Genomic DNA, 27,899 nt, shown 5'->3' with positions numbered 1-27,899 from the left:
CAAATTATTATAAACACACATAACTTTATCAATTATTTTTTTACATAGCTTCTTTAAAATGAAAGGCTTCATTGAAATTTTCTCTATTTAATAATATAAAAAGCGTATTTTTAGGATCGATATTCGTAACATTATAAACATAAATAAGCGTTAACAACTTTACATATAAATTTATATGTGCATTTGTTAATGCACACACTACCATTCATTGCAGAACGCATACTTGTTTGAATATTCTATTAATTCATATACGTAATGAAAGCTGTATAATATCCTCGAAAGTAAAAGCCTCATATTTGTACCTATTTATTTAAATTAAATACATGTATGCGAATTTGCTGAATTTGTATGGGAAATGGGTGGCCCCAGCTAGGGGGCCCCCAGTGATGGGGTCTTGACTTATCATTAAAGGTACCTAGGTATCTAACCTTTGAACTTATCCAATTCCACGAAATAGGAGCCATAGTCTTCACCTAAATCATCACATATAAAAAATAGATTTTATTATTTTTTTTGTTCTCTTTTTCTTGTTGCTGTTGGCCAGTTTCCTTACTAGTCAACGGCAAATCTACGATGCGCGGATGAGCAAAGTAATCATTGCTTATTGACCACTCATCTAACTGTTTTTACTAGTTACACAAAAGAATCTCCCAAACCATGGCGTCGAGGTCGACAATGGAACACGCCGACACAATATACAATGACCCGAGAAAAGCTTTTGATGATCCTCGACGAGAAGCAATTTTCCGTAGGACATATCGACGTTGGAAGAAGGCTCTTGGTCACGCCAAGTCCACTCCTGTTGACAACCTTCTACACGCGCGTGATCTAGACAATCTTCTGGTTCGAATACCCGCGCTGCCAGCACGTATCCCCAGCAACTGGGGAGCCATTGAGGGATTTTCAACTTGGCAAAATCAAGGCAACTCTCCAAGTAAGAGCTGTGACTTGCGACAGAAGCAGAATCCAACCCAAAAGCTCTCCCTACGGCGACCACGGTACACCAAGTGCAGTCTATCCACCGAAGCAAGTTTCCAAACATGGAAAACTTCCAAGTATAATGGATTGGCTCTTCTTGTTCTTGCCTGGGCGTACATTCTTAATATGAGTCTTGCAGAACGGAAAGGTCTTCATTTGCATTTGAAATATCTTCTGTCCAACCCCCGATGAGATTCTTCTTCGTGTGCTTCGTCGGATCCGCCGCGACGTATCGAACTTGCTTATGCAACAGACCAGGAAGTAGCCTGGTGGAAACTCATTAGCACGCCCGGGAGGCCTCAGCTAGGCAAAAAGGAACGAGGTCCGCATCTGCCCTGGACACTTTTACTTGAAGACGTTGGCTCACTAGAGATTATCGGGAGCGGAGTTGCCTCAGAACTTGCGGAACTGCCAACGGTCGCCATAGCTGCCACTTATCTAGCTCGGTTTTGTGCCGCCTGTGGCCTGGGAGATCAGAACTCTGCGGCATTTGCAGCGGCGCTCGTTCTCCCGTCGCGCAGCTTCTACTCCACGTATACGATGCTTCCCACAATAACTTTACCCGCAGTCTCATTACCTCCATCCGTAAATCTCTCTGGATCATACGATATCTATCCTCCCCATTTCGAGTCACTTAGCTATTTCATGACACTCAGCCTTTCCATCCACACCTTCGATGCTTGCCTGGAAAGTGTAGTTTGGGAGCCGGGTATTGACTGCAACGTTGCAGGAGCCGTGATTCGGGCCATCAGTAAGATAGTTGATCCAATCTACGAATCGAGAGACTACGAATTGCTAGCGAAAGTTCTGTCTAGTACAAAAGCGGCGCCTTTGTGGCTCGGTGTTGCCTTGTGTAATTGGGGATATCCCCTTCGCGCTTGTCTTGAGTATGGTGACACTTACACAATCAAATGGGAGGAGATAGCCCCTTGGACAGGCATTTCTCAGTCGTTTCTAGATCTCGAAAACCAGGGACCATATCTACGAGAAGATGATACGGTTACTAGAGCCAATGTTTGGCGCTTGCGTCACGACTGCTTCAATAACTATACGGATGAGTCTTACCATAAGATTCCAAATAACCCGTGGCCCCCTTTTGGGTTTATGCGTTCCAAGGACGTTGATATGGAGTTGCAAAGCCACCTCAGATGTTCACACCACTGGAAGTACCAACATTGGACATGGCTTGTTCCTGGATCTATAAGAGACAAAGGCTTTACTACGCATCAACGCAACCCTGAACCTCCGATGCCTTTACCTCTAGAAAATATAAGTACTGGTGACGAAACGGTAGTGGATGAGGAGGATATGGAGGCAATTTGTCGTATTTCCAAATACACAGCCAAAAACGTCTTCTTCTGGTCCCGTGACCAAGTAGAAGAAAATTTCACGCACAATATCGTCGATGAATTTTACCATGGTGAAGAGCCATTGGAGGATGAGCAGAGCGACAAGGAGCCAATGGACTTTGGGCCAATATACAAGTGGGTGGATGGAGTAGTAGCACTTGAAGAAGATTCCGAAGATGAACTATCCAGGGAGTAGTAAAAAGCAACAGGTAGGCGAAGGTTTGACAAACGTCGGAATTGAATCCATGAGAGTGGTAAATAGGAGTTTCTGTATATGCGATGGTATGTAGCGTGTATATTATTTTCACAAGGTTGCATTAAGTTAGCTACATCATTATGTTAGGTACTTACAAGTACCTCACGGTAGGTACCTAGGTAAGCTAGGGCAGCTAAGGCTGCGGCGCACTATGAGAAAAAAAAATCATTACTTCCTACCAGACTCGAATGCTCCTTCCTTTCGTCTAATCGATAAACAGATAGCCAATTAAAAATAGACATAAGGTTGAAGGTTACACAACAGCTCGGGTGTGTAACTACCCCGGTATTTGCAAAATTTAATCCTTGTTTTTCTTGAGAAGAGGATCTAAAAAAAATTTTGAAGCTCACTTTGATTAAGCGTGTCATCCTTAGTGCAGGGGCCATGCTAATCTTCTCTGTATCGTTTCAAATTGACCAAATGCCCGAAGGCAATAGCAATCCCTGTAACTTCCCTTTATAAGCGAAAGGTTTTTGAAAATCGCGGGGGTATTAAACCGAAAATATCCCAATTCGACAAATAAGTAACGCCACTTTACAGCTGTTGATCTGATCAATCACCGCGAGTAAGTCCCGCAATATACAGGAACTTATCCAGAACTCCTGATATTACCTAATTGCAGGATGCGTTTGCGAGGAAAGAGCTTCAAGCACCTAGATTACGTACGTGCATGACTAGCCTAAACTTTAAAACTTGCTCTAGTATTGAGATACCTCGTAGTCATCTTCATAGGGGTAGGTTTACCTAATTCCCCCTCTTCAATTTATCTTGGATGTGCTTTTTCTCTTCTAACTTTGACATCGCAACCTCCTTGGGCTACGTAAATTTGCTAAGGTTAGTATTCCTTTCGCTCAATGGTCCTTACACTGTGGACATTATCTGAATATGATAAATGTCAGATAGTGCCCGTGATGGATGTCGTATACAGTGTGAGTGTTAGAGGGCCAGCATGCAGTTTATTATAGATGATCTAATAACACCTGGCCTTCTAACTTCCTTCAAAGGAGATGGCTACCCTTTATATAGACATTAGACCCCTTATAATATCCACATATGTACATATAGTGGATATTAGAAGCAGTAGCACGTAGGATGTTAAGCATGTAGTGTTGAGTAGTGATCTATTAGCGCTTACCCCTCGAAGCACCTTCGAGGGAGCAGCGTGCCTCAAATTTCCTACATTTTGAACTTGACCTACTTGAGCATTGCAGTAAAGATATAACAGGAGAACCTATTATATGTTTCTCAAATTGAGATATCCAAAAAAAGGTCAGTACATAACAAGAATACCAACCCAAAACCCATCCATCTTCAAACTACTCTAACCCAGCCTAGACACGATATATACCGCTTCCAAAGATAGTAGTAGGTTCGGAGGAAGTACGTCGTTGGTCTCTCCCAACCCAAGCTCCCTGTTTCGCACCCTCGTACATCGTGGAGATGAAACCCACCAATTTATCATCCTGCTGCTGCTGAGGCTGTTGCTGCTGTTCCTGGTATTCCTCGGCGTCCGTAGACGTCGGCCTCTGGTAGTACCGCTGCCCGGCGTAGCTCTCGCCCAGCCTCTTCGCCACGTCGTTCGCCTCGTTGAGGCTGACGAGGCGACGGCGCTTGTTGGCGGCAGCGATATGATGATGAAGATGTTTCTCGAGCACCCGCCACGCGCTCTCCTTGCGGTCCTTCCCGACCGCGTCTCCGGGAGCCCTGCCTCGTCGCCTGTAGTAGGTTGCTGGCAAGCCTTGTCTGCCGCTGTTCTTCAGCCTGCTCACGACGCTGTTCGTCGTGTCCCGCGCCGTCTCGAGGGACTTCTGCGTTCCCGTCTTCGAGTTGATGAATAGGTCGTGCGCGATCTCCCCCGGCGTCCGGCCGACCGCGTTCTCGCGGTACGCCAGGTCGGGGTCCTGGTCGAGAATCACCCGCACGTGCGCTGCCAGGTGGCGAAGCACCGCGGAATGCAGGACTGTATCCCCGGCGCCGTTGAAGATGCCGAGTTCCGCGCCGCCGGAAAACTCTAGGAGCAGGCGCAGGACCTCGACGTTCTGGGAGTTCTCGTCGTTGAGCAGCGTGTAGCCGAAACGGCTGCGGTTCCCTCGGTAGACCGTGTTGGGGTTGGCGGTCTTGAGCCAGAAGTGGAGGGGGGTGTCGCCGCCGCTCGCGAGGTTGTTCCGCTGCAGGAACATGTGCGCCCTGAGATCCGGGTCGAGGAGGTTCAGGAAGGCCCGGAGACGGTCGAGCTTGTCCTTGTCCGGCCCGGTCCCCAGGTTTGTCAGCAGAGCGTGGATGATGTTGTTCAGGTTGTTGTCCTTCACGGACTGGTCGGCTCCGGCGTCCAGCAGCGTCTTGGCTAAGTCGAGCCTGCCGAGGAGGCACGCGATGTATAGCGGAGTCCGCCCTTCTTCGGTCCTGGCCTCGAGCGACGCCGGGCACACCTTTGTTAGATACTCGACGAGCTTGTTCTGACCTTCCGTGTGCTGGCCCATCACGGCGCAGTGGATGACGAGGTCGTCTATAAAACTGTTAGCGAAAAAAGAGGCCGCGTAAATCTGGAGTCGAGGTGGTTAGGTTAGGTATTGCTTACTCTGGGCCCCGAGCCACTTTGCGATAGCCCTGTCGAATCCGCCGGGAGCGTTGACTAAGTGCTTGAGACGCGGATCCTCCTTGGCGACCTTGGATTTGCCGAACTCCGAGTAGAGCCGCATCGGCGCGTCGCTGATGCACCATTCCGCGGACTCCAAGGAGCCCCGATGGGCGGCGGTGAGCAGCGGCGGTACTTTGCTTCCCGTCGTCTTGACCACGAGGTTGCGGCCTGCTTTGGCCCAGTCCGCTCTCTTCTTCCCGTAGACGCTCAGACCCTGGTAGTAGCGAGGTTTCGCTTTCGGTTCCTCGCCGGTCGTCTTCACTAGCTCGTCTATCGGGATCCCCGCGCCGACCCGCTTGACGACGGTCGCGAGCATCTCCGTCCGGCCGAGGCCCAAGGCGTACTCGAATAGGTTCTGCGGAAACGTGAAGAACCGGCTCGATTCATCTTCGCCGACGGGCTCTCTGCTGGCAAAGTAAATGTTAAGGTCGAGCAAGAAGTTGAAAGCCTTCATGTCGTTATCCTTTACGGCGGTGAAAAGGGGTACCTGCGGATTTATGCTCCCCACAAACGCGCCGCCGCGGCATATAAATGATGGCGCCGACCAGTTAAGAAGTTGGGTTGCGAGGGTTTCGCTCTTTACTTGCATAGAGACTTGGCCGACGTCTTCGATGGTGAACTTGTCGTCGATGATCTTTTCGTATATCCCGGGTTCGTCGTCGCTGTCGCTGTCGCTTTCGGACTCCGCGGAATCTTCGCCTTCGACCTTATTCATGGTGAATCGCTTCGTCTTCTCCTCTTTCGGCGCCCACTGGGCGTGAGCGATCTCTAGAATCGCCTTCGCCACGTCGTAATGCCCGCGTATGAAGGCGAGAGAGAACGGATTGTTGTGCTTCGCGTCGGACACTGCTATCTTTAGAGGCGGTTCCTTTTTCTCTGCGTCCCACGGAGCTAGGGTGAGAGATTTGATCGTGGGAAGGTCTCCAGCCCAGGCCGCCTCCAAACTGCGACAGGTTAGTAATGTGGTAGGCTATAAGTTGGGGGGGGGGGGGGGGTTCGCTCACAGTTTGATATATGCGTCATTTCTTGCGCCTGTGGCGTCCAGGGCATTGAAGCTGAATTTCAACTCGTATGCCGACGGTTCATTGACCGGAACGTGATAAGACGCGCGTTTCAATTGCTCCGGGGCTTTGGGGTACTGTTCCTTGAAAGTTTTCGCACCCTTGGCCTCGAGGATATTCTCCACGCTTTCGAGCTGCGAGATGACATCTTCGAGGACGTCGAGTTTATCCCTCAAGTCCTGCGGATTGGACTTCTTTGCTTTCTCATTTTCGAACCACTTCATCTGGTTTTTGTGAGACTCGAGTGTCGCGGTAATGTCCAAAGAGACGGCCCAGTGCTGGTAAGTCCCTGGGCTAAATTTTGCTAGGAACTCTTCTATTCCGAAAGGTTCGGCCGGGCGCTTCTGGTAAGTATTTGTCTCTGAGTTGTAGAAGCCTGCTTCCTCTCCGGACTGTGAAGCTTGGCTCCATTTGACCAGCTGCCCCTTATATTCGCGGCACTCTTGAAGTATATCACGCACGAGATCCAATGCGGTCTGGCCCTTGTTCCAGCTGGAACTCTGGGACCTGATGACCGCATGGCTTACTTTGGTAACTGTGTTTGGATCAGCTCCTTTCTCTAATATGTCGATAGCATCTGCGGGATGCCGAGATCTAATCGCAACGATCAGAGGCTGCTCGGTTTGATCGAGAAATTTCTCAAGATTCTTGTGTGTCTATTAACATTTAGTAAGAGGTACGTAACGCATTTACGAAGACGAAAAATAGGTACGGAAGGGGGGGGTCGAAGCGTATTCCGTAGAAGACGGTGCCGACTCTTCCGAACAAAATACCACTCGAAGCAAGCTTCGAATAAGTTATGTCCTGGAAGAATTTGGGACGCACTTACATCCAGTTGGTATCCGTAAGCGCCTTGTCTTACACCCATGTGATCTCCGTAAGTGACTTTGGCACTTTTCAACCAGTCGTCAAAGTCGATGGCAACCTTTGCTCCCACTTGGAGAAGTTTAGATACGATATCTCGGCTACCCGCGTCCAAAGCCGAAACTAGTGGGTTATTTGCGCTACCGTGATAGATACTTCCGTAAGTGGCAACGTGGTTGATGGCATTCTGAAGACCGATCTTGTCCTTCTCCAATAAGATCCCCATTAGTTCCAGCCTGCCGCTTCTCGCGTATCGGTGGAACGCGGTCACACCGTTCGTCTCGGCTTGCGAAGACGTGGCGCCCAAGCTCAACAAGGTCTCTACCATCGGTATGGCCTTATCGGTCGGGAGAGCTAAAGCCAGGGTCAACGTTAGGATGGCAACGTTAGGGTTCGAGTGCGACCCGTCGCCGTGTTTGACGGGCAAGAACACGTCGGCACCGAATTCCTGGCACAAGAGCTTGACGACTTCGCAGTGGCCCCCGAGGATGGCTAGATGCAAAGGGCTGCATTTGGAGTCCCATGCGATGGCGTCGATCTTGTAGAAATCAGGTCCGCCCTGGCCGTCCTCAAGCGCCGAGGCCTCATCCTCCTCGGCTTTTTCGTCTTTGTCGACCTTGACAAATGATCCGGCGGTATATACGGTCTCTATATCGTTGCTACGGTCGGATTCTTCGTCGCTTATCATCTCGGTGTCAGAGTTTTCATCAGATTCATGGCCGGACTTCTCGTCGGTTTCGACTTGTGGTGTATCTTGGCTGGTCGCATTACGAGCCTTGCGACGCCTGTCGAGCTTATCTCCTTCCTCTTCCTCGTTAGCATTGCTCCTCTCAAGAAGGATCTTTAGTATCTCAATATCGCCTCGTGTTGCGGCTAGATGGAGCGCGGTCCGCCCGTCCGCTAGGCGAGCGACGAGACGTGCTCCGTGGTCGACAAGACACTTCACTATCTGAGGAGTCGAACTGCTGACGGCAAGGTGCAGAGGAGTTCGGCCTGTGTAGTCCCTCTTGTTGGGATCGGCGCCTTCTTGCGATAGCCAATCTTCCACGTGCTCGAGGTCGCCGTCGACGATGGCCTGGCAGAGTCGAGCGGTATTACCGACGTATGCCATCTCGGTCCAGTCATCCTCGGTGAGCGGATTAAATGAACCTATTTGCTACGGGATGTGTTAGTTTTTATATGCATCATCATCTAGTTGATGGACTCTGTTTACCTGTCTACCTGGATCGTCAATGCGAAAAGTTACTTTGCCGGACACATATATCTCGCTCTCCTTTTCTGCTACTTCGATCTCTTCGGGAGTTTTGGGCTTCGGACAGGTACCGCAGCAGTCATCGATCACCTTCAACTAGTTAGAAACATGCCCAGGCCCTTGATTTTTCTACTCACATCCTGGACTCTCCCAAAGAACGCGGGGTGTCTGTGCAGATAGACCTCCCTCTCCTTAGGTTGGTTCCATTCGGCGTTCAGAACTAATGCGAGATTAGACATGTGACTAAGAATACGACAAGAACCACACGAGGATAGGACTAAATCGGCCTGGTTCGTTGGTATAAGAGCTTGTACTTACGTAAGTCCTTAGTATAGCAAAGCTTTTCGACCTTCTTTGCGTGGAACTTCTCGCCGTAGGGGATGGTGAAGGTATGGTAGTTAGCAACTTCGTCCTCGGCAACCCAATCTGCCACTTCGTCCTCGTGGTAATCTTTGATATTTCCTCGAAGGCGGCGCTGGTAACGAAAAGGCAGTTCCGGCCGACCCCTCTCCTGTCTACGCTTCTTCATATATTCGTCCCGGGCGTTCGTAGTCGGCAGGCGTTCGAGAACGAGTAGGCGGGCAAGCCCGAGGACTCTCTGAAAGCTACGTTCGAAGATGGTAGGGTCGACCCGAGATCGGTCTAGTTCTGACCAGTAGACCTCAAAGTTCCTGTGACTGTACTTGGAGAGACGATTCTCGTAGGAGGGACTTCTCCGGCTGAGATCGATAGGATTTATCTGGGTGATGTACGAAGCCAGAGCTCGCGGGGTACAATACACCTGTTCTCCGTCGTAAGCAGCACAGGAACAGTCGATATCGAATCCGGTAAGAATCTCCGAGATAGACCTATATACTCGAAGAACGATCTAAAGAGGGTGTTAGCAACGGATACAAAAATGTAAGTCATCCCCGATCGTACCTGGATGTGGCGAGTGGGATATTGACTGCCTGGTTACCATAGGGTCAGTGTCACAGCCATAGGTTTGCATAAAGATGACTAGGTACTCACAGATAGTGATGGCATTCTTAGTTCGAACGACCGTCACTTCGGAGAGGATTGCGTCTCGAACCCGTGCTTCGATATCCTTGATCTTCTCGATGGCCTGCTGTTCGTCGAGCCCGTATAAAAACAAGTCGACGTCAGAAGCAGGGCAGAACTTCTGATGATAATATTCGCGAAGAGCTCTCTTCGAGCTGTTGTACCTGTCGGGGACGGGGAGGAGGCAGTTAACCACGGACGACCCGGCGGCAACGACATTGCTCCAGTCCATCTCGGCGAGCGACGACTCGGAAAAGATGCCGAAGTTGCGGCGGAACTCCTTGAGAGAAGTAACGACGGCGGGTGAGCCGTTCGGACGTCGCCTGTCGTCCGGGAGGGTCATGATGTACTTCTCTTTCTCCTCGGGCGATTCCGCCTCGAGGTTACGGGCACGAGTCTTGATACTTGGCGTATCTTTAGTGAAAAGGGGTAGGGTGTTGAGATAAGGGTTATCCAAGGCCGGGTTGTTACGCTCCTGAGCGTATACTTCACGTAATTTTGCTTCGTACTTGCGAAAGGGCTCCATTATCTCTCTCATCGGAGTCTCGGGGTGGTTGGCCACGTAGTTCACTAGCCCGTCGTGGGCGACGGGTAACTTGGGAAGGTCTATAGCTGCCATTGTTCTCGACTGAGCTCAGCTCAGAATATAAGGACTCAAGATAATGCTAGAGACTTAGGTAGAAACGAGACGAGGTTGAATGAGGAGATGAGAGAACTTGGAGAGAAGTGAGGTGAGGTATATTAAGACAACTACGTTCGATTTGAGACGGAACAGGATGGCATTGGGATATTATTTATATTAGAGATCTATGTACAAAAGGTACTTAACCTAGGTAGTGATCTCGATATAGACGATATTGACGGACTGGATGTCAGGATTTAGGCAGACTTGTCGACGTTGAGCATAGCTACAATATACATGTTCTCTTATTGTTACCGTTTTAGGCAAAGATTATAGTACCATCGTGGGGAAGATGCGCCATTGAGAGAAGCTGAAGAAAATCTAGCGCGACTGGAGCCTAAAAAACAGGGGTCTTCTCTAAACTTCTGATCGTTAGGGGTCCTAAAGTATGGGGCCCAGGGGATTATAATGGGTCCACAACGTTTAAGCACCCCTGAACTTTTGTCGCGAAGTCTTGTGACTTATTAAAAGCATTGTTGAACTTGGCATTCCTCAAGGCAGCACACCCCCCCTTTATCCTCCTCGTTATTTAAACTTTACTGTCCATCAACCGTGGTTGATGCCTTGGAGTTGAACGGTTGACCGCCTGTGCTGCCTATTTGCACAACTATGAAACACAACTACGAAGATGTTACAGGTCAATTTTAAGCCTATAGTAAGCAAGCAACTTGCAACTCAGCTTACGGTTCTGACATACACCGGGTTTGCATTGGTAGATTATGTTGCACCGCATGAGGGCTTCACTATTGTTAGATGACTTCTCTCATTTTCATGCCAGGTATCGGATAGAATCCCAAACTAACAAACAGCATGAAGCTACTACTAATAGCAGATACTAAAAGTACCTAAAATCGGTAGTCGAACTTTGTATTAATGAATAGGGGCTTTCATCCTAATCACGAAAATAGTCTATCCCTATCCCTAGCATTAAATAGGTAAGAAACGTTATGTACTACAACCAAGCCTTCCTTGGGAAGAATTCTAAGAGACGAGATTCCATAGGTTAGGTAGGTATGTACCTACTACCTCTTTATACGTGTCTCCTTCTCGCCCACTGCGTTAGATACTCGCGTCCAGCCAGACGGTATGTATCCTCCTCCACATACGTCCCACCCTGCGCTTCCGTCTGCACAACCAGATTATACCCGTCCTCGCACTCGTCGTACCGCGGCCAGTGCGGCAGCCCCGGGCCGTTCGGATCACCGGTGCTCGCGAACCGTATCCACTGGCTGCTCACCTGGTCGCTCAGCTCGTGGTACTCCGGCAACGGGCCCACCATCGCCGGGTTGGCGAAGACGAAGGGCACCTCGCTGAAGTGCTCCACGCCCTTGTAGGCGGGCGTCAGACCCCCGTCCCCGTCGAACGGGTTGCCGTGCGCCGTCGTGTTTTCCAGCGTGCTCTGCCACGGCCGCGTGTTGAATCGGTACACGTACGTCGGCGAAAGCGGCGCGTAGTTCTGCGCGTCGAAGCGGCGCGGCCCGTGGTAGAAGACGTCGCCGACGATGGCTGCGACCCGCTTGTACTGCCATCCGTTGTCCGCGAAGCGTTCCGATCCTGTGTTGATGGGCACTCCCTGCGTTGGGTCGTCTGGGTACAGCTCCAGGATATGATCGACAACTGCTTCGGGGAACTTGAAGCCTGTGCGGTGGAGCAGGTAGTTCCGCAAATCTTCATCGGTGTTGATGCCGAAGGGGGCGTTGTCGGTGCCGTCGTCTGACACCGTCCCGTAGATATGCGGGACGTGCGCGAATCGACCGGTGCTCAGGAGCTCTGATGGGTAATTCGGAATCACATCACCATCTGTCGGTACCCCCGAGATTAGCTATTGCGACTAACTGCGCGGATATTATTTTTATTTGCGGTACTCACCGACCGTAGGGTAAAAGCCTGGGCCTCCGACATTGGACGAGTTTAGGAGCGGGTATATGGTCTCGTAGTCGAGGGTACGCAAACACTCAAGCGAATCTGGGACCGAGTCACACTTGGCCTGTTTGACGATGTTGTCGTAGATAGGCTGGTACCAGTCTGACCCATTATACCAGGCCGTCGTTGCACTTCCGCTCTCCTGGATAGACCGATGGAAGAGGCCGTCCGTTCGTCCGCCGTAACTCAACAAAAGTTGACCCTATTCGATTTAACAACGTTAGCTACCTTTTTGCTTTCGGCAATTTGTCTCCATGATACTCATCGTAAACATACCACGGCGAATGATCCGGCAGATTGGCCCCAGATCGTCACTGATGAAGCATCCCCTCCGAAAGCTTCGATGTTCTCTTGTACCCAGGCTAGCGCTTGGCGCATATCTCGCAGCGCTAGATTGGTGTTTCCAGATCCCTATCCCGTAAATTAGCTCCTTGTGGATCTCAAGTAGAGCAGACAGCTGTGTCTCACCTGGATTTCCACGGAGTACATGTTACCCCAACCACCTTTTCTATAGTTGATGCTAGCTCCAATAATGGGCGAGCCGATTTCGACGGACTTCTGTACAAGGTACGTGAGGTTATACACGGCCTGTCCGCTACCGCCGTATTGGTAAGCACCCCCGTGGATCCATAGCAACACCGGGAGACGCTGCGCGCTATCGTTACTACTGCCGCTGTTATGGACTCCAGCCGGTCGCACGATATTGATGCTAAGGCAATTCTCGCTCATGCCATGCAGTTCTTCGGCCGATAGATAATAGTCCGGGCACGCGTTGCCATAAGCCTTCGCGCTCCGCGTCCCGCTCCACGTCTCGTTCAAGGACTGCGGAACGCGGAACCGATTCTGTCCACCGGTATCTTGGGCATACGGTACACCAAGAAAGGCGTCCTGCTCAAATCCCGCAAGGTATAAGCCCTCGTAACTGCCGTTCTTCACCGTCACCACGGGATCGTCTCTCGCGAGCCCTCCTGCTGCTGTGCTGCCAAACGCCGCTGCTAGCAGGCCCAGTACGATTCCCGAAAGCGCCATCGTGAGAGTGGCCGTGCCTGGAGGTCCAAGCACCGAGCGGTCCGGAGTTGGTGGAGGAATGTCAGTGTTTGTTGTAGATGTGATAAGTCCTACGTAACAACTCGGGATGCTTTTAGGCACCTTGCAAACTCCAAATTCGTCGAAATCTAAGACTGCACAGGCCCAGAACCAGAACCAGAACCCCTTACCGATGGTGGGGTTGATAGCTTAGTCCATAGCGGTGTGAATGCCTCAAAATGATAAAAAGTGTATACCGCAATGCTCAGAGTAAATTCTAGATATTCCACTCTCGGCAATCTAAAGTATCTAAGGTAGAAACCGCATTATCCGCGTAGGCGCAACGAATGATTATTTAAGGAAGGTCGTATTTCCTAGGGATTGTTCGAAAATACCATGTACACAATCGACGAAAAAGAGCACGCGCTAGACATGCAGGACCAGACAAGACAAGACATGCAAGAAGATGACCTTCCTTCGCAAATCAGCTGCAAGCCACGGAAGCACAGCAGCACCGCAGCAGCAGACCAACCAACCACCCCGCGCTGATCATCTTTTTATTTTATTTAATCTAATAAGTGATTCGTCACGTTGGATCTAGGTAGCACGTAGTATTATTGTACCGGTACTGGTAAATGCATGGAACTGGTACCGAGAAAGGGGCAAAAGAAAACACACACAGACAAACAAACAAAACTAAAGATAGAAGCATGCAACGAGGCGAACGAATTGATAGATTATATATGTGTTACGGCCCGTGGTGTTTCAATATGCTCGGCATAGGTAATAATTAATTTACCAGCAAACATCAGTCATAAATCAATCATACCCCTAATGTTTTCTCTATTAAGGATTTGCTATGAGTGCGTTATATTATACATGTTTAATTTGTGTATATGCTCAAACCCCCAAGCGAATTTCATATAGCCAGTTAATATTTCGGCTTAGACGGGATAGTCAACAGGAACTTCCCCACGTCCCCTTGGATATCAAGCAGCTTGAAGAGCCACTGCAGGATGATCGAGAACGACTGCGGCTCGCCCATGTGCTTGACGCCCGGGACAAACCTAGGTAGGGGGAGAGCAGCGGAAATTAGATAATTTTTTTTCAAAACGCGAGGGATAGGGATAGGAAGAGGGAGTTTAAAAAGGGACATATAACTATGTGTGTTATTTATGTATGTCATGTCGCTCGCTTAGACTTACCGAGCTTCTTTCGGCCCCCCGTGCTGTAGACACAGGTAGTAATCGTCGATCGGGAAGATCTCGTCTTCCGTCCCGTTCACCAGGAGCAGGCGCGTGCACGGCTTGTCCAGTATTCCCGTCACCAGCAGGGAGAACTTGTCTCGCGCTTCTTTCTTGAATTTATCGAAGTCCTGGTCTGCGTATCCGAACTTGTGGCTAAGCGTATGGGCTAGACTGCGAAGACATAATAATAGTGTTAGTTGGGAAATCCCCTTCCCTACTTGATTACCTACCTAGGTACCTGGTATTTAATGTTGAGTGGGATAGGTAGGTAGTGAGAGGAGAGTGTGTGGTTATAGATTACCTAGGTAGGAAGAAAACTTACTCGAACGGATACTCCAAATCGTCAACGGCATCCAACCACTCCGGATCAAACATATGGTGCGCGCCTCCCCCCAGCGCGACCACCCCCTTCAACTTATCCGCGTGCGTGTGCGCCACGCGTATCGAGTAGTACCCCCCCGTGCTGAACCCCCAGTTCACAATCCGGCTCTGGTCGATCCCGTCCTGCCCCGCGACCCAGTCGAACAAGCTGCTCCACACGCGGTCCGCGCTCTCCGGATCCCCCGCCGCCCCCGGGTTGTCCCCCGTCCCCGGGATCTCGACCACCAGCGTCGCGCACCCGAGCTCCGCCCACCCGTCCTTCCACACCGCGAGCTCCGTGCGATACCCGTCGAGGCCCGTGAACACGACGACGAGCGGACACTTGGTATCTGTCTCTGCCGTTTTCGGAGCGGGTCGGTGGTAGAAGGCCGGGAGGACCCACCCGTCGCCGCCCGCCGCGTGCCGCGCGTGCGGGATCGCCACTTCGACCATCGCGTGCCGCGAGAGCCCGAGCCCTTTCCGCGCCGCCTGCTTGCCGCGCGTCCACGCGTGCCGCTGCTGCTCGGAGCGCGGCGCGGGGAAGCGCGCTATGCGGTAGAGGGCTGAGGCGCGCCTGCATGATAAAATAATAAGAATATGAATATGGACAAGAACAAAAGCAAACACATAATCAGAACCAACCAACCCTCCCCCGTATCAGCGTAGAGAAGCCGTTGAAAAGCCATATAGGAATTTTCCGATAGGGGTGAAGTTTTAGGTTAGGTTAGGTAGGTATCACGCACAAATACAGCTCGGAAGCCTTCTCCACCTCGCCGTCCCTCTCGGCCTCTTCCGCGCGCGCCACGAGCTCCCGCGCTTTCGGGAAGAAGCACTGCGCGTACGCGTCCCAGTCGTACGGCCGCTGGAGGCCCTTGGCCACGATGTCGTCGACGACCGGCTGGAAGTCTTGGATCGCGCCGAACATGAACGGGTACACGCCCATCTCGCACTAAGGTCGCGAGAGAATCCCCTGGCTGATTAGCTGCTCTGCGCATCGTCTATGGTATGTGTGTGCCTAGGTATATAAGGTAGGTATGTAGGGTAGGTAGGCATGACGTGAGAACTAGGTGATGGCGTACAGGTTGCTTCCACTTCGTCTCCCATAGCGCCTTGAAACTCTCGTGGTGCGGCGCCGTCTGCGCGAGCTTTTCCTGGATGAAGAACCTGTTCCCGGGGGCGGCCATGGCGATGACGATGACTTGGGCCGGTGAGTGAGAACACGAATAGGTACCTAATATAGTAGTGCAAGTCTTCTTTTAGCTACCTCTTAGGTGAATTAATTTGGATAGCATAAGCACCCTGGACTACGATAATAGATATATCTTTGCAGGCTTATAAGATTGTCTTAGAACTAACTACCAAGAGCGCTAAAAACCTAAGAACTGGCTACTCCTTATATACGGGAGGAGTGACGAGCCGGACGGCCGGGTGTGGGGATCCCCGCGTCTTCGCGCTTCCGAATTTTCGTAAGCAGTTAATGATCATTACCTGTGTCGTTTGATGGATTCAATGTAAGACATGGCATTATCTCGGTCCCGAATTGCTTTTTTATCCACTAACAAATCCCCCTGTGAGTTCTAAGCGACCGCATTATAAGTCTTCCCGATAATCCTGCAGCACGCGGGCTTACGGTTAGGTACCTATCTTGGCAGGTTTGTAAATGACCGAAGGTGTGGATATTTACACTCTTTTTTCAATTTTCCTCTAGAATCTAGAGCTGAGTGAGGAGTTGGTTAATATACATAGGGAGTTCCTCGAGGACGACGTGCGATACGCTAGAAAGTCTCCTGCATTGGACTTCGCAGAGCCTGTCCGTACTCCATCCCTTCCCGAGGATCACTACAACCGGGTATCCGATCAGGTCAGCGTCTCTCATCTTCCACGGTAAAGACTCCGGACGGTCGTCCAGCAACAAGTCCAAGGTCCGAGAGGCTTGGGAATTTGCTAGATACTCCGAGACGATTACGCTGTCTTGGTCTAAGCCCCGACCCGGAATGACAACTACCTCGAAGGGTGCGATGGCGCGGGGCCAGTTCAGACCTTTACTATCGGCTAGGTGGTCCGCGACAGCGCCGATGATGCGGGACACTCCTATGCCATGACACCCCATTTGCATGGGCACGGTCACCATGCTTCCAGGTTTAGCGGTGGAGGAACCACCTTCTATCAAGTGTTTAGGAACCTGGACATGAGCTTCAAGAGGTTCCGAGTATCGTGTCCCAAGATGGAATGTATGTCCGAGCTCGATTGCTTTCTGGACCTTGAGCTTCCCCGACTCACATCGAGGACAGCTATCGCCATCACGAATGCGAAGAACGTTAAGAGGCTCTCCGTTTGTCGACGTGGTTATGTAGTCGCTCGTGATGATAGAAAGGTCGAGGTCGGCTCCTTCGGGTAGTAGAAACTTGGGGTTTGGATTTGTTTCAAGCGCGACAGTAAAAGGAGAACCAAGCCGGCAATCGACAATGTTCACTAATCGTAGCCCCTTTCTAGTTTCAGAAGGTGCAGAAGACCAAAACGGCGTTGAGTCGATGAGACTCGAATCTAATTCTGGAAGAATGGATTTGATTGCATATGTGTTAATGTCGTCGTCCGAGTAGGAAGCAGGATACCAAACATTGATAAGAGTTGACCTATCTTTGGAGACGCCGCGCCAAACTCCAGCAGTTAGCACATCTCCGGATTCAGCCGGAGGAGTGTCTGACGGACTAAGCCGTGTGGCAGCAAGCTCCTCATTAGCGACGTAGTTGCAGCTGTCGCAATTAATCACGTTGTCCTCTCCAATCGAAGTGGGAAGATGGTATTCGTGGCTGAGATCGCCTCCAATATCACCGGAGCTGGCTTCCGCAACTAGGTATGGGAGCTTCAGTTCGTCAAAGAGGCGAGAATAGGCAGCACATACTTGTTCATAAGTTGAGAGTGCGGATTCGACAGAGTAGTCGAAAGTGTAGAGGTCCTTCATGAGAAACTCTCTTGACCGTAATAATCCGTGTCGGGGTCGGATTTCGTCGCGATACTTGCGGCCTAGAAGAAAAAGGTGAGACCCAATTACTAAAGAATTAAGTTGAACAGGTAACTTACCAATTTGATAAAGTCTTAAAGGTAGATTCTTGTATGACTTGATTGTCTTTGCGACGAGTGTTGTTATCTCTTCCTCGTGAGTTGGTGCCAGTAAATAGGGAACATCTTTCCTATCGGTTAACCGGAATAACTGGAAAGCATTATGAGTTTACTAAATACTGGCTTAAAGGTGTAGTTTCTCTAGCTTACCTCTGGACCATAACCTTCTAGTCGGTTTGTTTGCTGCCACAGAGATTGGGATGAGATAGATGATAAGGCCACCTTAGATGCGCCTTGATAGGAATAAGCATGACGAGAATAGAATTAGGAAGAGGGGGTGTGTATGATTCTCACCAACTTGTGACATATATTTATCTATTAATCTTTCTAGTTTCTCCTGGACCTTTTGGCCTAGCGGGAGCATATGGAAGATCCCAGCATGAGACTTAGCAAGAGTGTGATGTATTAGACTTAAGAACTTAATATATGGAATGAAACAAGTTCTTATGTGGTGACTTACTTGACGGAGGTATCCAGCTCGGATTAACTTGCTATGAGCATCTAGACATATATCAGGATGGTCGCGCAACTAGAATAGTTTTATTTTAAAATAACAACCTGCGTACCTTCATTCTCGGTAGCAGTTATTCCTCCCGTAGGTATCCAGAACTTGGACAGGCGAGTGAAACTGTCTTGTACAATGGGTTCAGACTAAGGATTCATTAACTTATTTGTAGGATATGCTGATAGGGGTCATTATTCAAACCAGGTGGTCATTTGGCGACGCCGAAGTACTTGAAGGTCGTATAGCATAAACTCTCAAGCGTTGGAGTGCAAATGCATATTTTCTCCTCGGAGTACGTGATAGGAGCATCATCTTGATTGTAGCATGGTTGATTTCTCCCCGCACATAACAACGTAGTAAAGTATAAAAATATTTCAGAAAGTTACTTCTTATTAAGAATGTTTATAAGAATGGCTAATTGGATCTTAGTGTTTTCCATATGAGCTTAAACATGCGACTTGCACATATAGAAAAGATACTTACCTTAGGTACCTAAGCAGCTAAGGTTAGGTACTCGATAAGGTAAGAGCTTTAAGTGGGCCACAGAACTCCAGGGGTCCTCAGCCTTGCATGGTAGCTTTAGTATCGAGACCTATCGAGACCTATCGATTGGCTAATTTGTAGATTGGGACCATCCCGCCTCGCCCCTCCCAACTTTTTTTTTTTTTCGTTCTGGTTTTTTAAATTTTCCTCTTACTTGTCGCAACTGGATAACGCCTCGCTGTATAATCTTGAGGCTTGTGAATACGGGACGCAGGCAATTCTAAAAACGCGGATATACTCGCCGGTCCTCACCCTACTAAGCCAATTTGCGCCAATTGAAGTTCACATATATCCTATCCAAGATGGCGACTTTCGACGATGCAGCGCTGTCGAAATTGACGGCCAAAATCGATAGCAAGCTGGCCGAGTCTAAGAAGGCTCCAGGGAAGAAGGACCAGGGCAAGCGGAAACGAGACCAGACAGCAGATTCAATCCAATCGCCACCGAATAAGAGGAAGACGATATCGAAGCCTAATGATAACAAGACTAATCGCAACTCAAAGAAGACTCAAAAGCCTGCCAATTCTTCCGAGAAACCTAACTCCAGTACCCTTCTTGATGAAATCAGAGCTCTTGGTGGTGACGAGGAGGATTTAAAGTTAATAGATGGTATAAACTCCGAAGACGAGGAACTCGAAAACACGAAAAGCAAGAAGAACGCAGACAAGGATCTGCGAGCCGAATTGGCTAAATTTGCCGCTGGTCTTGGTTTCGACGAGGTGAGACCGGAGTCTGATGCTGAAGAAGTTGATGGTGCCGACGAAGAAGGAATTGAAGAGGAAGATGGAGCCAGCGAAGGTGAGAGTGAAGCCGAGGCCGAGGCCGAGGTCGAAGAAAAGCCTCCACAAGATCCGAAAAGAAAAACGGTTAGTAAGAATCTCTATAAGTATAGGATCCTTAGTATGAGCTGAACTAACCGTCGTCTTAAGATTTTTGAGCTTCGTCCTGACTGGCATGCTGTTAGTTTAAAACCTCTACCGACTCCGTCCTCTGATGATGTAGCGGCCTATGCACCAGCAATAGCCGAGTTAAAGGCCTATGCCAAATCCGTTTTGGAGGAGGATAGTACTGAATACAATAAGACCTTGTCTAAATCGTCATCTCACAAGTTCATGTCTACCATCATGTCTTCAGGTACTATGTCTGATAAGGTATCCGCCTTGACTCTGGCCATCCAGGAATCTCCGATACATAATGTCAAAGCCCTCGAAAATCTGATAGGGCTTTCCGCGAAGAGGAGTCGTGGGCAGGCCCTCTCTGCTCTCGCCGCTCTAGTGGACTTGTTCGGACCCGGAATGATTTTACCATCGGATCGAAAACTGCGTCTTTTCTCTTCTCAATTGGGTCTTGTTGGAACACTCCAAAAACACAACGTGAAGACGTGGTCTGCGGGGCAGAATCTGCCAGGGAAAATTACCAAGGAACACCTTATATCATGGATATTTGAGGACTGGCTAAAGGAAGCCTATTTCAAGATGATCCAAAACCTTGAGGTCTGGTGCGATGACGAAGTTGAATATGCCCGAACCAAGGCTGTTGATTTAACATTTGCGTTATTGCGAGACAAGCCTGAGCAGGAATCCAACCTTTTGCGACTTCTTGTGAATAAGCTTGGTGATCGCGAACGTAAGATTGCCTCGAGAGCTTCTTACCTACTTCTACAACTCTTAAACACCCATCCGGGGATGAAACAAGTGGTCATCCGCAGTATCGAACAAGATATCCTGTTCCGACCCGGACAGCAAATGCGCGCCAAGTACTACGCCATTAATACGCTGAACCAGACCATTCTTAGCACCAGAGAGCCCCAAATCGCAGATTCTCTACTGAGCATATATTTTGGTCTATTCGTTGCTTTACTCAAGAGCGGTGAACTCAGTCAACATGATGGAAACCCGGAAGCTTCTAAGGGCGGGAAACGCAAGCAGAAGAAGAACCCTAAGCAAGCGAAGAAAACTGATGATAAGAGCAAGGCTGTGTCGGGCGATCAAGAAGCTGCCGAAAAGCTCGTGTCGGCAATTCTTACCGGTGTAAACCGAGCCGTGCCATTTTCACAAGCTGAGCAGTCTACGTAAGTCCTATTATTCAAAGCATACGATTATACCCAGTAAAGCTAACTTGTTCCAGACTCGAGTCGCACTTGGATACACTCTTCCGCATCACACATTCTTCCAACTTTAACACGAGTATACAGGCTCTTATGCTTATCCAGCAACTCTCAGCTACCCGACATCTTGCTACCGAAAGATTCTATCGGACTCTATACGAGTCGCTACTCGATCCGCGTCTCATCACATCTTCCAAGCAAGCCTTATACCTTAACCTGCTCTATAGAAGTCTGAAATCCGATGTAGATGTCCGCCGTGTGAAGGCATTTGTCAAGAGGATGTTACAGGTCTTGAACTTGCATCAACCTTCTTTTGTTTGCGGTATTCTCTACCTCATAATCGACCTTTCCACGACGTTCCCAGATCTAAAAACACTTATAAACGAGCCGGAGGAGCATGACGAAGTGGAAGCGACTCCAGGTGTAGCATCAGATGCCCCAGCCGAGACAGTCGTGGATGGGCCGGAATCTCAATCGAAGAAGCCTGAGGGCGTTTATGATGGGAGGAAGCGAGATCCAGAATACAGCAACGCGCATCGTAGTTGTTTGTGGGAGCTACTACCTTTCCTTCGACACTATCACCCTTCTGTGGATGTATACGCATCGTGTCTCATCAATGGACAAAAGGCTGCTCAGAAACCTGAATTGGCCAACCATACGCTCATAGCATTCCTGGACAAATTTGTCTACCGCAATGCCAAGGCTACCGACACTACCAAGGGTGTATCTATCATGCAGCCTGTCGCTGCAAGTGGTCAAGGAAGCATCTTGCTGTCGAGCAGACCTTCGGCCAAGACGGCAGGAAGCAGCTTGAACTCAGTAGAATTCTGGAAAAAGAAGGGCGAGGATGTTGCTGTGGAGGATGTCTTCTTCCACGAATACTTCACACGGATGGGCAAGGCCGAACAAGCTGACCGCAAGAAATCGAAGACAAAGGAGAAGGATGGAGAAGGCGAGGGTGACGAAGAGGAAGAGGAAGAGGAAATCTGGGACGCGCTCGTAGCATCGCGACCAGAGGTTGAAGGCGACGAAGACAGCGAGTCCGGCTTCGAGGATCTAATGAGTATTGACGAATCTGACGACGAGTTCAGGAAGGAGATGGCAAAGATGGACGAAGGAGATGGTTCAGAAGACGAAGGCGGAGTCGAGTTCTGGGACGACTCGGAGGATGAGGACGAGGAAGGGGAATCTGAGATGCAACCGGCACCCGCAGCCGAGGAAGACGAAGAGAAGCCAGAGTCGGACCGCAAGAAGAGGAAGAAGGCCCTCAAGAACCTGCCTACGTTCGCGTCCGCCGACGATTATGCGGAGTTGCTTGGTCAGGATGATGATGATGATATATAAACTCGATGAATTCCTATGTTGGCTTTGATCAGTCCGATGGTATGCCAACGGTATTTTTACTACAGATAAACATAGACGGTTCAGAATTTCAAGATACCCGATCTGGTACTTAAACTTGGAAATAATGCGATTTTTTTTTTCTTTTGACACGAGTGGCGGTGTTATACTATTTCGTTGCATTTCATTGCAGTTCAAGGCAATATTAACCTATTTCCCGCTACGTTATTTTTCTCTCTTTCTCTCTCTCTCATCTAGATAAAACCTCCCGAATAAATAATCTCTCTCACCCCACGCGCGCCCTCAAGTATCGAACCACTCGAGCGGATCGTCCTTGGTAAAAACGGCGCGGTACGTGTGGCCGCCGCCGCCGTCGGGCTCCTCGCGATCCTCGGTGTGTATGCTGTGCAGCGTGGCGACGCCCGGCGCGTGGTGACCGTCGCCGTTGCCGCCTACGAACGCGCGGAAGTGGACGTACGCGGGCCCCGAGTCGGGCATCGCCGGCAGGCGCAGCTTGCCGAACAGGTGCAGCCCGTAGGCGGAGGCGCCGACGCGCACGGAGGTTAGGTCCGCCGAGGAGAAGGCGGTTAGGGCCGCGTCGCTGAGGGGTTGGACGGGGGCGAAGTATTCGGGTTCGTGCTCTGCGGGGGTTGTTAGTGGGTTAGTTTGGGTTATGGGAGAGAGAGATGGAAGAGGGGAGAGTGGGGGAAGGGAAAAGGGAAAAGGGGGGAGGGGAGAGAGAGAGGAAGGGTTGTGGGCTTACTTTGGTATGTGTGCTTCATGTGCAGAAGCGTCTTCTTGAGCTCGTGCTCGATCTCGCTGAAGACTTTGAGGGATTCCTCCTTGGGCGGATGGGGTGGTCCCAGCTCGACGGTCTCGGCGGTGGCCTATAACGTTTAGATTAGGTACTTTATTTTATTTGGCTGCTGAAGGCTTTGGTTGTGGGGCTTGTGTCAAGAGGTATGTACTACAGCTTACCATGATAGGTTGGTGTTTTGGAGTTGCTTCGGTGTAAATAGATAGAAGTTGTTTCTAGGGTTGCAATGGCAAGAAATTGGTTATTTGTGTAAGTTGACTACCTAGGTAGGATATCTATTTAATTAAGATTGACAAGCTTTTAAATGCAAGCACTTGGTTCAGGCGCCTTACTCTTATACTCCGCGTCAGATCGTGGAGATCACTCGCATATGGTGTAACAAGCTGGGGTTAATCTACCTAGATGGGTTTTCTACAGGTCCATACGTAATCATGGGCATAAAACGTCACAAAGTTGTTTGCGTCAGAGGCGAAGGCTGATATTACGTAAGTGATAGGACGCTTACTATGTACGTACCTGTTACCGATCGTATTGTGTAACGGCATGGGGAAATATAAAAAAGGGGATCTTATTTAAATCATCAAATTAATTTTAGATCTGGATTGGTAGATGGGGTGAAGCCGTCCGGCCCACTAACACGGGTTCACTAACACGGAGACGGCCGGAATTGTGGATTTACGGAGGCGGATATAACGGCAACTAAGGTTAGGTAGCTTTAGCCGGCCTCTCTAATACGATCATTTACCTAGGTACCTAGGTACTTAGTGCCTTTTCCATGAATTACATAGTGTACAATATCTGCCAATGGACGTCATAGGTAAAGTGAGGACGCATAGAAAAGCTCTGAAACAGACTCTTCATAGATCGATCCATTTAAAGAGGGCCCCCATATAACGGCGGCGGGTTTCATCGTGTCCCCTTGCAGATCTCAGATGGTGCCCCTCATTGCTTTGGTTAGGTACGGGATTCAAGTTGAAATCCTTCTAGAATGTATTTAGATGTATCTTTTGACGTATCCTGTTATCAGATAGGTACATACATGGAATCATCTCATCTTTATGCCGTATTACGGATTACCTAATAGGTATAGGTATAGTAAAATACATAGTACAATGCCAACTTACCTCGGTATTTTCCTTGTCGGGTAAAAAGTGGTCCCGGTTTTTCTTTAGCGGCACCTGCAGACGGACAACTAGAGCCGAATTGGAACAAAATTCGTTGGGAATTGCATCCGTAAGAAGTCCAGCCAAGCCGAGCTCAACACACAGCCCGCCCTCTTTTTTTTCTTTACCCTTCGAAGTGCGCCGCGTAAACGATTACGGCCTCTACGGACATGTTGAAGATAAATATATTCTAGCATAGGATCTGATTTCATTGGTTACGAGCCATAGGCCGCGGACACCGAAGTCTCCACTCGGTGCTTAGGTCCCCCCCGTCCCCCTTCCCCTATCGCAACCATGTTGGCCGCGCGAGTACGAGCCGGCGCCCTGGTTAAGGGTAGCTGTCAGAGATTTCCCGTGAACCCGAGTATAAATCAGGTCCTGCGTCCGAATCTACCTTCGTCCGGTCGCTTTGTCAACACACTTCCAACTGCAGGTAAGGATTCTCCTAACAGGACGTCGACACGGCGTATTAGTAGCCCAGGCTGACATCAGGAGTATAAAGACCCGTCGTTATCACCACCTGCACCCTCGCTTCTGCGTCGCGCCGCTTCCGTCATAGCACTCGGTCTGATTTTCACTACTCTCGGCGTCACAATGACAGCAGCACCGGCAGCCCCTATCGTCAAGGAGATCCTCAACCCGCCCACGGACGAGGAGACCCTGACCATGTTCGAGCCGGAGACGGACCACCAGCGCGAGGTGGAGGAGTTCATCAACAACCACCCGCTCACCAAGGAGCTGCGGGCCAAGGAGGGGTTCTACGAGTCGCGACCACATCTCAAGATCCCCGCCCCTTACCGGGCCTACAACCTTACGGGCGGCACGCTCCTGGGACCGGGCAAGGTCGTCGTGCCGCCGGTGACGTTCGTCGAGGCGGGCGGAAAGTCCCTCGTTTCGATATCGTACCTGGGCCACGAACTCTGCGGGCACCCGGGCATAGTGCACGGCGGGCTCCTCGCGACCATGCTGGACGAAGGGCTGGCGCGGTGCTGCTTCGCCGCGCTGCCGCACAAAGTGGGCCTAACGGCCAACCTGAACATCAACTACCGCGCACCGGCGCCGGCGGATTCGTACGTCGTGCTCCGGGCTACGACGACCAAGGTCGAGGGGCGGAAGGCCTGGGTCGAGGGCCGCATCGAGACGCTGGTTGGCGAAGGCGAGACCCCGTTGGTTCTTGCCGAGGCGACGGCCTTGTTTGTCTCTCCTAAGAACGCAGCGGTACGTACACATGCATACATCGGTGATGATGATAATGACGATGATGATGATGAAAAATCCCTCTAGAGAATTAAAGTTAGCTAACGCTATTTACAGCTCATGATGAACTTGTACCCTACGGCATAAAAGGGTAAAATAGATGATGACGGTGGTGGTGGTGGCGATTTAATGAATAGACTTGTAGAATCGGGATAGACGAGACATTAACCTGGCACGGAGTTGGGACGAAAGATGGCAATGCTTTGGGGTTTAGTTATTCTTTTCTTTTTTCGAGGTATTTCTTTGGGCCCTAATGGAATCGAAGGCCAAATCGAATAGGTATCCGGACATTTGCTTGTCTGGGAATTACATATATTATACCCTATGTGTCTATTCTCCCCACTATGCAAGATTATACATCCATGTCGTGTAGTAACTTGCTACAAGTGTGGAAAAGGTATAATTGGTTTACCACAAAGCCGTGGATGGAGAGATGTTTTGTTTTCGAAGCGAGAAAGTCTCAATGACTTATACAAATGTTCACTTCGAGTTTAAATGAATACATTTTATAGGCTAGTGTAAGGAATATACTAAACATTTATAAGGTGACAAATCCTTGGTTTAACTTATATGAGGTAGTGAGGTAGATAAGTACCTAACAATCCATTAGTTAACCTTTTTATGAAGGTAGTATAAAATTATACTTTAGGAACATGCTTTAGCTATTACATAATCTAGGACTTTGCGTAGGCATCTTACGTATTTTAACCTCCTCCACCTGACATTACCATCTATCAAATCAATCAAAATTACTGTTCGCCTTCTATATATAATCATCCGAACTTAACTACACTTAATAATGGATTTTAAGCCTTTTCCTCAATTCACCCCTCTTCCCAGCGATGAGATGTGCGCAAGTCTTGGGAAGCTTGTGGAGATTTACCATCCTGGATACGCACACCCGAAGCCCCTAGTTTTCTTCCGGGCTAGCGACCAGGGTGGAGTATATTATAATGTTCCATACTACACCTGTTGCATAATCGCAAATAACATCTGGTCTCCTGGCGAAGGTCAAGATCCGAGCGAACAGAACGCTCCGTTCCTCTCCGAATACCCAGACCCCACAAAACCCCGGTTATATTGTTCCCCAAAGTAAAGTCATGCCGGCTGGCCAATATTACTTCCACGTACCTACATATAAGAAAAGTAAGATCCTGCATATTATCCTACCTGAAGAATCTTATTATTAATACTACCTCCTAGACCCACCGTATCCTATCATCCCTCAGTTCATGTCCTGGAAGTTTCCTCATAAAAATCTACCAAAACCTTGGGAAGATTTGAGACGAGCTTATAACCCGTTCGTTTCCTCCCAAAGATATGCCGCGTACGATTCCAACCGCACACCTACACCTTGCAGGCTCAGCGCTCGTATATCAGCACTCGATGAGGCCTATATGATGCCTAAGTCCGTTCAAAATTGGAAAGACACAAGCCGTCCATCTGTCCACCGATAATTTATTCTTCCTAAGCAAATATATCCACTTCCTCTTTAACAAAAACATCTTTACCCTCATGCCTAAACCCCATCCAGACGAACAAGGAAAGTTCAGACTTACTAGCCACGTCCCGAAATCTTTGGGCAAATCCACTGATTCTGATATTGAAATGATTACCTTATACCATAACGTCCCGTGCTTACCCCTGCCGCATATCCCTATAGAATTCATGTTCGCTCGGTTCGCATGGTCCATCTTTGATAACGGCATTATCGCGCTTTTTAGCAACGACATCCATCACAAGCACCAGTACTCTGTCCTAGTCCCCGAAAAATCCGGAAATCCCGCCTCGCCACTAGTGGAGAAAATAATAACACTAAAAGAGTTTATCCCCCCCCAATCGAAGGCTACCGGCAGTGGCAAGAAGCGCGATGCCAGCCACCTCGATGCCGATCTTCCAGATTATCCCATGGAAAGCGACTTGGTATTTTCTGTCCGTACCGGCAATTTTGTACCTTACGACGATCCGCGAGAGCCCGGCGACCGCGGTTGCAACCGCAACCGCTACGACGATTCAGACGTATGTAGCAATAAGCGATCCCGGCTGTCTATTCATTCCGATAGCGAAAGCGAGTGTGACAGCGCGCTCGTGTGGCATAGCGACGGCGCAAACGAGAGCGAAGCCGAGGATCGTATCTCTGAAAGAGAAGAAAAGAATAGAAATGACAAAACCATGGCTTAAACTGCACACGTTCCTTTAAACTTATCTTCGTTTATGATTAGCTTTAAAAGAGTAACGATCTTAGCTTAAGCTAAAGCTATTAACACCCCTGAATTACTAATACCTTATATTAGGTACTTAATTAAAAGCTGTAAATTCCCTATTCTCCATAAAAGAATCTATTTGGGAAATTTTCATCTTACCTAATG

At 49.4% G+C, this 27,899-nt stretch overlaps 9 protein-coding genes across 9 annotated transcripts; 4 read left to right on the top strand and 5 right to left on the bottom strand.

Annotated features, from left to right (window-relative positions):
• Window positions 1-657: 657 nt before the first annotated feature.
• On the top strand, window positions 658-2,628 carry F4812DRAFT_471520 (uncharacterized protein; the record flags this gene model as incomplete). Its single annotated transcript, XM_047939099.1, has 2 exons — window positions 658-1,126; window positions 1,232-2,628. The coding sequence occupies 2 exons, from the start codon at window positions 658-660 to the stop codon at window positions 2,521-2,523; spliced, it is 1,761 nt and encodes a 586-aa protein (XP_047789785.1). The 3' UTR covers window positions 2,524-2,628.
• Window positions 2,629-3,691: 1,063 nt separating this feature from the next.
• F4812DRAFT_429671 (ankyrin) lies at window positions 3,692-10,369 on the bottom strand. Its single transcript, XM_047934292.1, has 9 exons — window positions 9,410-10,369; window positions 9,320-9,348; window positions 8,717-9,266; window positions 8,536-8,618; window positions 8,360-8,488; window positions 7,112-8,302; window positions 6,226-6,938; window positions 5,162-6,165; window positions 3,692-5,089 (listed from the first exon to the last, which is right to left on the bottom strand). Exons 1-9 carry the CDS (start codon window positions 10,056-10,058, stop codon window positions 3,915-3,917), a joined length of 5,523 nt encoding a protein of 1,840 aa, XP_047789784.1. The 5' UTR covers window positions 10,059-10,369; the 3' UTR covers window positions 3,692-3,914.
• Window positions 10,370-10,652: 283 nt separating this feature from the next.
• On the bottom strand, window positions 10,653-13,617 carry F4812DRAFT_429660 (alpha/beta-hydrolase). The gene is made up of 4 exons (XM_047934291.1): window positions 12,513-13,617; window positions 12,321-12,455; window positions 11,991-12,246; window positions 10,653-11,921 (listed from the first exon to the last, which is right to left on the bottom strand). Exons 1-4 carry the CDS (start codon window positions 13,071-13,073, stop codon window positions 11,152-11,154), a joined length of 1,722 nt encoding a protein of 573 aa, XP_047789783.1. The 5' UTR covers window positions 13,074-13,617; the 3' UTR covers window positions 10,653-11,151.
• Window positions 13,611-16,040, bottom strand: F4812DRAFT_429653 (yellowish-green 1-like protein). Its single transcript, XM_047934290.1, has 5 exons — window positions 15,757-16,040; window positions 15,421-15,626; window positions 14,640-15,251; window positions 14,276-14,488; window positions 13,611-14,137 (listed from the first exon to the last, which is right to left on the bottom strand). The coding sequence occupies exons 1-5, from the start codon at window positions 15,859-15,861 to the stop codon at window positions 14,002-14,004; spliced, it is 1,272 nt and encodes a 423-aa protein (XP_047789782.1). The 5' UTR covers window positions 15,862-16,040; the 3' UTR covers window positions 13,611-14,001.
• On the bottom strand, window positions 16,041-18,767 carry F4812DRAFT_429648 (prolyl-tRNA synthetase). The gene is made up of 7 exons (XM_047934289.1): window positions 18,504-18,767; window positions 18,364-18,448; window positions 18,258-18,298; window positions 18,092-18,182; window positions 17,948-18,030; window positions 17,759-17,888; window positions 16,041-17,701 (listed from the first exon to the last, which is right to left on the bottom strand). The coding sequence occupies exons 1-7, from the start codon at window positions 18,612-18,614 to the stop codon at window positions 16,389-16,391; spliced, it is 1,854 nt and encodes a 617-aa protein (XP_047789781.1). The 5' UTR covers window positions 18,615-18,767; the 3' UTR covers window positions 16,041-16,388.
• A 380-nt stretch (window positions 18,768-19,147) lies between these two features.
• On the top strand, window positions 19,148-22,296 carry F4812DRAFT_459571 (CBF-domain-containing protein; the record flags this gene model as incomplete). Its single annotated transcript, XM_047937572.1, has 3 exons — window positions 19,148-19,711; window positions 19,775-20,916; window positions 20,973-22,296. 3 exons carry the CDS (start codon window positions 19,148-19,150, stop codon window positions 22,294-22,296), a joined length of 3,030 nt encoding a protein of 1,009 aa, XP_047789780.1.
• A 300-nt stretch (window positions 22,297-22,596) lies between these two features.
• On the bottom strand, window positions 22,597-24,445 carry F4812DRAFT_459570 (uncharacterized protein; the record flags this gene model as incomplete). Its single annotated transcript, XM_047937571.1, has 3 exons — window positions 22,597-22,934; window positions 23,057-23,180; window positions 24,440-24,445. 3 exons carry the CDS (start codon window positions 24,443-24,445, stop codon window positions 22,597-22,599), a joined length of 468 nt encoding a protein of 155 aa, XP_047789779.1.
• Window positions 24,126-26,209, top strand: F4812DRAFT_429639 (Thioesterase/thiol ester dehydrase-isomerase). The gene is made up of 3 exons (XM_047934288.1): window positions 24,126-24,706; window positions 24,776-25,491; window positions 25,588-26,209. The coding sequence occupies exons 1-3, from the start codon at window positions 24,568-24,570 to the stop codon at window positions 25,615-25,617; spliced, it is 885 nt and encodes a 294-aa protein (XP_047789778.1). The 5' UTR covers window positions 24,126-24,567; the 3' UTR covers window positions 25,618-26,209.
• A 627-nt stretch (window positions 26,210-26,836) lies between these two features.
• F4812DRAFT_398350 (uncharacterized protein) lies at window positions 26,837-27,887 on the top strand. Its single transcript, XM_047932184.1, has one exon. It carries the CDS (start codon window positions 27,046-27,048, stop codon window positions 27,709-27,711), a length of 666 nt encoding a protein of 221 aa, XP_047789777.1. The 5' UTR covers window positions 26,837-27,045; the 3' UTR covers window positions 27,712-27,887.
• The last annotated feature ends 12 nt before the right edge of the window (window positions 27,888-27,899 follow it).

Source organism: Daldinia caldariorum (genome assembly GCF_022478825.1).
Source record: "Daldinia caldariorum strain CBS 122874 unplaced genomic scaffold F4812scaffold_9, whole genome shotgun sequence".
In the NCBI taxonomy this organism is placed as follows: domain Eukaryota; kingdom Fungi; phylum Ascomycota; class Sordariomycetes; order Xylariales; family Hypoxylaceae; genus Daldinia; species Daldinia caldariorum.
The sequence above is the reverse complement of the archived record's forward strand: the minus strand, read 5'-3'. Positions and strand labels throughout refer to the sequence as shown.